A 7,027-nucleotide genomic window follows, 5' to 3' on the forward strand; every position below is an offset into this window, starting at 1 on the left:
ATTTTTTGTGTCCAGGAATCTCTTTTGAGAATTTGGTAAAAGCTCTGGACTCTGTTCCAGGAAGTAAATTCACAAATGCACAGATGTGCTGACAGTTATGGAGAGTTTACAGGGCCCCCTAAAACCTAAAGCTAGGGGTGCCTGGCTGGTCCAGTCAGTGGGGCATGCGTCTCTTGATCAGGTTGTGAGTTCAAGTCGTATGTTGGGTGTAGAGCTTATATTAAAAACGTTTTTTTTAAAAAGGTGAAAAAGAAGAAAAAAAAAAAGAATTAAAAAAACTAAAGCTAAGATCCTCTCTTCCAAAGAGAAAAAGTAGAAGAGGTTTATTCCTCTTCCTAGAAAAATAAATGTGCCATTTGGAGAATGGTGGGGGTGGGGAGATGTCTTCAGTTTTGGTGGCTCATTTCTCAGGTGTGCTGTGGATCCAGATGATCCTTTGTTCCCTGCTGTGTCTCCAACTGATTCCTGACTTTTTTTCCTTTTTCCTTGTAATGGACTACTTGGCACGGGGCTCTTGGCCGCTGCAGCTGATCAGGACCGTAGAAAGCAGTGGAAGGGGGTGCTCCGTTAGCACATTAGGCTGAAACAGCCCGGGAGCCATGATGGCGTCTCTGGTCATCTGTCCACTCCACCTCTAAGCCATACACAGTGAGAACTTAAAAGTGAGCATAGCTTTAGCAGGTTTGTGGGAAAGCCCTAATACCTTCTGCCATCTTCCACTTACTATCCTAACAGTATCTCTACTGAAGGTGATAGGATTGTCATTTTAAGTGGATACCTACTTACTGTTTCCATCTTAAATACTTAAGACCCAATACAAGTGGTGCTTACTTCTTGGCTTCCTCCTCTCTTTTTATATTAGGTGGAACTGCATTGTGACAACCCATGGGCCACCTCCCATGGCTGGCCATTCCTCCTGTGTGATAGATGATAAAATGATTGTCTTTGGTGGCTCCTTAGGATCCCGGCAAATGTAAGTTTATTTGGCTTGTCTGTCAGCCTGAAGGTAAATACTCCTGGGAATAACAGGTCAGAAGTGTGAACTAGTCAGGTCAGTATTCTCAGCATGATTCTGATCCAACCTGTTGTTGCTTCCTAGCATTCTCATTTTTGATCCCCGAATCACAGAGCAGTAGGTTGAAAAACTTCCTCCATAAAATTAGAGCCGTGTAGAATCTTTTTATTTGGTATGTGGTTCATTGAGTGGGATCAAATTCTGATGTAGTCTCCACCCTGTCTGTTTCTCCCCGTGCCTACAGAAGGCTACCGTCTAAGAAGCAAAAAGTCCTTTTACTTTCTCTCCTTTATTACCCAGCCTGTGCCCTTTTGGGCTTTAGAGAAGAGAGGTAGATTGACAGGACAAGTTGAAAATGGTTCGTTTTCCAAATGAGATGGGTTGATAGAGTGGGTAGGAGCAGGAAAACTCTCAGGTCCAGTGCACTTCTGTGAGACTGTGCTCCCTACCTTCTGTCCTTACCACCTCTGGCCACAGCTGGCCAGCTCAGGCCAGAGTCAAGAACCAGAGCATTCCATCTGAATCACTCTTTTTCTGAGTTGGTGGTAGCTGCATTAATGGTCAGGAGAGGGAAGTCGATGAGCTGTCAGAAGTAAAAACACTCCAGATCCAATTCTCTTCTCTGTTAGACAAGGTATTCCCCATCTTCCTGTTTCAAAACATTTATGGAGAGACTGTGAGCTGCCCCCCAGATGAGAAAGTTTAGGGCTTAGAGTTCTTATTCCTGTTTTCCTCTTTATGAGTCAATGATCTTAGTGAGGTGACGGTAAAATAGAGATTGCCTTCCAGGAGTCTCTCCTGGCCATACCGGCCCCTTGGGGGTTGGAGATGCCAGTTTGTCCTTGATAAAACTGCAGATTCCATGAGCCACGGTAAAATTACTTTTGTAGCCAGAATCAATAAATATTTATCTCCTGGACAATGATAGAGTTACCTTTTGCATCAGTTTTCTCTCTTTCTTGTGGTTTTGCTTTTGAATAGCTATATCCTGGTCAGTAGCTATTTCCTGCTATCACTGGTTCACTCTTACCTCAGGTACTAGTATGTGGCTGCAGACATGACTCAAAAGAGGCCTCATGGGTCCGTGGGAAGAGCAAAGGTTTGAAGGTCTTGAGATGGGTTCCAGGGAAAGAAGGGGAAGAAAACTGTAGTTTAAAATGCTATGGCCATGACACTTTGCTGGGCATCTTTATAAATGTAACTTCCAGGGACACCTGGCTGGCTTAGTTAGTAGAGCATACAACTCTTGATCTCAGGGTTGTGAGTTCAGTCCCCATGTCCGGCATAGAGCTTACTTAAAAATAATAATTTAAAAAATAACTAAAATATAAATATAACTTCATTTATATCAGCTCTGTGGTCCCTGGGAGCTCCCAACTCTTTCAACCTTATGTCCTTATCTTATAGGAGCAACGATGTCTGGGTCCTTGACCTTGAGCAGTGGGCGTGGTCCAAGCCGAACATCTCCGGCCCCAGTCCTCATCCTCGAGGTGGCCAATCTCAGGTGCTCAGGAATTAAAATAACTATTCAGCAAACACTGTAGCATCTTCCAGTTAGGATGGGAAAGGGAGGAGGGAGTCAGGTAAGCTGCCAACATGCATAAGCCAAAGAGACTTTGTCATTCTTTTTTTGCTGGTATTTATTTTTCAACTTCTAATGGGTTGTATTTATTTTTAGTGGCTTTATATTATCCTCTCCCCAAAGCATTTACTTTGCTGTTTCATTTCTCAAGAGAACCCTGCATTTTATGTATGCTCACATTAATGTTTGATCAACAAGGAATATATCCATTCAGGTTAATCATCAGTAATTTGTTCACAAGGATCGGAATTGACATGGTTTGGGGAGAATGGAGAACTTATGGTGACTGGAATACTCTGATTTGGGTTCTGGGTAGGCTGTTTTCATATACCACTGACGCATAGGAGGTCAGATACCTGTGTCTTTGTTGGTTTATTTTAAATGTCTTCCTCTCCCCAGATTGTCATAGATGATGCAACTATCTTAATCCTTGGAGGGTGTGGCGGTCCCAATGCTGTGAGTATTGCTGGTGTGGCTTTCCAAAGCACGGGCTGCTAAAGGTTCAGAACTTGCTTCCCTGTCTCACCTTGTGAGCATGTGTCCTTTTTATTGAAGGAATACCTTTTTCACTTTGGGTATATAACCATGGTATTTTCTGGCCACACTCCGCTTTCTTTTTCCTTTCCCTTCCTTTCCTTCTCTTGTCTTGTCTTCTCTTCTCTCTTCTTCCTTTCCTTTCCTTTCCTCTTTCTTTCTTTGGTGGGATGAGAGGTGCTTTAAATCAAAGACATTCGTCTCTTTAATATTCATACCTCTATCTATATTCTTCCTACTCCCACTTCCTCTTTAGGCTGTATGGTTTGCTGCTATCATTTTTTCAAGGAGGGGTGGGACAGAACAACAGTCTGATAACTGCCAGAATTTACATGGAATTTATTGAAGAATGCAGATTGAGAAAGTTGTGAATATGTATTATCTACCCTCTCCCCCACCAACACACACACACACACACACACACACACACGTACACACACACACAGGCAAAATTGAGAACCACTTAAAATTGATTCATGGGTTACAAGCACAATTCCATGTTCCGGGCCAGCCGTAGTTTGTGAATAAAGGAGGGCATGATGAGGGCATGAGTGAATGAGTGGCCACAAATGTGGCTGTATTCTTCTTCTTCTTCTTCTTTTTTTTTTTTAATTATTTGTTTGTTTTTAAAAGATTTTATTTATTTATTTGACAGAGAGAGGCATAGTGAGAGAAGGAACACAAGCAGGGGGAGTGGGAGAGGGAGAAGCAGGCTTCCTGCTGAGCAGGGAGCCCCATATGGAGCTCCATCCCAGGACCCATGGATCCCAGGATCATGACCTGAGCCGAAGGCAGATGCTTAACCAACTGAGCCACCCAAGTGCCCCACAAATGTTGCTCTTCTTCTGAAGAGCCCACATACCCTCTAGACCAGACGGCACATCTTTGGGATTCCTGTGATGTGTATGTGTTGTGTATGTGTTGTGTAGTGTACCTCACCTGAGTCCTCTTCTTGGTCCTTTTCTTCTAGCTCTTCAAGGATGCTTGGCTATTGCACATGCACTCGGGCCCCTGGGCCTGGCAGCCACTCAAGGTAGAAAATGAAGACCATGGGGCCCCAGAACTGTGGTGCCACCCAGCTTGTCGGGTAAGCAGAGCACTGATAGGCCAGTGAGAGAAGGGCCATAATTGTAAAGCCTAATTGGCTTGTCAGATTTCCAAGCAAATTTGTGTGGAAATAAAAAACATCTTGATGTCATAAAAGAAGTGGACCTTAACCATTGTTCTTTGGGCATTACTCATATGTGAACTTCTAGATGGGAAACCTGTGTGGGCCCCACTGATCCTTTTTTTCCTTTTTCTAAGTATATTTATTTGAGAGAACATGCGTGAGCATGAGCTGGGTGTTGGGGGTCAGGTACTAGTATGTGGCTGCAGACATACTAGTACCTCCCCACATAGGGAGGGCAGAGGGAGAGGGAGAAGCAGGCTTCCCACTGAGTAGAGAGCCTGCTTCAGGGCTCAATTCCAGGACCATGGGATCATGACCTGAGCCGAAGGCAGACGCTTAACTGACTTAGCCACCTGGGTGCCCAAGTTTATTTATTTATTTATGTACTCTACTCTGAACGTGGGACTCGAACTCCTGACACCAAGATCAAGAGTTGAACACTCCACTGACTGAGTCAGCAAGGTGCCCCCACCACTGATCCTTTAAGTGCCAGCTTTAAGCATCTCTTTGTCTGTGAACCTTTCCTCAGGGTCCCCAAATAAAAACTGATTCCTCCTTCACCCTATCCCTGTCCTGTACACACACCTCTCATGATGGCACTTGTCATGCTTCAGCCATGGATTGTTCCCATGTCTGTCTCCCCTTCTGGCCTGCCCAGGTGCTCATAATAAAATGTTTGAGGCTTAAATGAATGATCAGAACTGAACACAGGTCTTTTGTCTTCCAGGTGGGGCAGTGTGTGGTGGTCTTCAGCCAGGCTCCTAGTGGGAGAGCCCCACTGAGCCCCAGTTTGAACTCCCGCCCATCGCCGATCAGTGCCACTCCTCCAGCCCTGGTTCCTGAAACCCGAGAGTACCGCTCACAGTCTCCAGTAAGGAGTATGGATGAAGCCCCTTGTGTTAACGGCCGCTGGGGAACACTGAGGCCCAGAGCTCAAAGGCAGACCCCCTCTAGTTCCCGGGAAGGGAGCCTTTCCCCAGCCAGAGGGGATGGCTCTCCCATCCTCAACGGTGGGAATTTGTCTCCAGGAACAGCAGCCATAGGTGGCTCTTCCTTGGATAGCCCTGTGCAGGCCCTATCTCCTAGCACTCCGTCTACCACTGAAGGATATGACCTCAAAATGGGACTTTCTTTGGCCCCCCGACGAGGGTCACTACCGGATCAGAAAGATCTGAGGTTAGGATCAATAGATCTGAATTGGGATCTGAAACCTGCTTCGAGTAGCAATCCTGTGGATGGTGTGGACAACAGGACAGTTGGGGGAAGCATGAGACACCCTCCTGAACAGACGAATGGTGTACACACCCCACCACACGTGGCCAGTGCCCTTGCAGGAGCTGTCTCCCCAGGTGCCCTGCGTCGGAGCCTAGAAGCCATCAAAGCAATGTCATCCAAAGGCCCCTCAGCCTCGGCAGTGCTAAGTCCTCCTCTGGGGTCTTCTCCAGGCTCTCCTGGGAACCAGAACCTGAGCAGTGGAGAAACAGTTCCCGTTCCCCGCCCAGGGCCTGCCCAAGGAGATGGACATTCCTTACCTCCCATTGCCCGCCGTCTGGGCCACCACCCTCCACAATCCCTAAATGTTGGCAAACCTTTGTACCAGAGTATGAACTGCAAGCCCATGCAGATGTACGTGCTAGACATTAAAGACACCAAGGAGAAGGGGCGGGTCAAATGGAAAGTATTTAATAGCAGTTCTGTGGTCGGACCTCCTGAAACTAGCCTGCATACAGTGGTCCAAGGCAGGGGTGAACTCATCATATTTGGAGGACTCATGGACAAGAAACAGAATGTGAAGTACTATCCAAAAACAAACGCCTTGTACTTTGTGCGAGCAAAGAGATAATGTGTTCTAAACCCCCTTCCCTTTCTGTGGCTTTTAATTTTCCAGCGTGCAAGCATTTGGACTGCGAATTGGGAAAACAAAGGACAGAATTACTCCCATAAACCAAAACCCCAATTCCCAACCTCACTCACTCCAGGCTGGGATCAAAACTCCATTAAGAAAAGAATTATATATCAATATATAAATATATATTATATAGCCAACTCTGTTTACAAAGAGGGAGAAATCTCCGTCCTGGTTCAGATAAATTTGTTGCTGTGTTTTAGCAGAGGCTGTGCTGCCTTTTTCTACTTTGCTGGTAACTAGACCAAGAATTTAGGGAACAGACTAATGTCAGAACTTAACTAGAACAACTGAAGAGCCCCCGTAAATTTTTATGTGGCCTTCTTGGAGTTACAGAAAGAAAGAGCGTGTGTAAGGTGCACATGTGGAGCCTCCTGATCCACGAGCTCCAGGAGCTGGCAGGGTGAAAGGAGCCTGTAGAGAACTCTTCTCCCTTCCTTTTAAAACCACACAGAACCTGTGCAAATGTCTCTTTGCAGTCATGCCCTCTGCCTGGCCCTGTTCTGTCCTTGTAACCAAGGAAAGTTACCCAGCCAGGAATTCCATTGCACGTGTGTGTCCCAGGATCACCATGGGGCAGTGTTAATGCAGAGACGCCTGTCCGCCTAGTGTCCACTGGTCTTAAGCACGCTCCTTCTCTGTCTCAGAAAACATATTGGTGTCTGCTTTCGGAATTTTCTGACAATCGTTTTTGATTGCAAGTTGCCAAAAACCACATTTGTTCCCTTAAGACTTGATCCTCAGAAGCTGCCTTTCCCTTTTTTTTTTTTTTGGCATATGTGGGTGGTTTTTTTTTTTTTTTTTTCAGACACACGCCGA

General features: G+C 45.8%; 1 protein-coding gene across 1 annotated transcript in view; it reads left to right on the top strand.

Annotated features, from left to right (window-relative positions):
- The window catches only part of LOC111154709 (F-box protein 42), a 103,683-nt gene extending 96,801 nt beyond the window's left edge, over window positions 1–6,882 (top strand). Inside the window, exons 6-10 of the mRNA XM_022514562.1 lie at window positions 863–973; window positions 2,423–2,519; window positions 2,997–3,053; window positions 4,102–4,218; window positions 5,030–6,882. Coding sequence (XP_022370270.1) covers window positions 863–973; window positions 2,423–2,519; window positions 2,997–3,053; window positions 4,102–4,218; window positions 5,030–6,145 — 1,498 coding nt within the window. The 3' untranslated portion in view covers window positions 6,146–6,882. The remainder of the gene's footprint in view (window positions 1–862; window positions 974–2,422; window positions 2,520–2,996; window positions 3,054–4,101; window positions 4,219–5,029) is intronic.
- Window positions 6,883–7,027: the final 145 nt, after the last annotated feature.

Source organism: Enhydra lutris, unplaced genomic scaffold (genome assembly GCF_002288905.1).
Source record: "Enhydra lutris kenyoni isolate GAN:26980312 unplaced genomic scaffold, ASM228890v2 scaffoldscaffold38, whole genome shotgun sequence".
NCBI classification, from domain to species: Eukaryota; Metazoa; Chordata; class Mammalia; order Carnivora; family Mustelidae; genus Enhydra; species Enhydra lutris.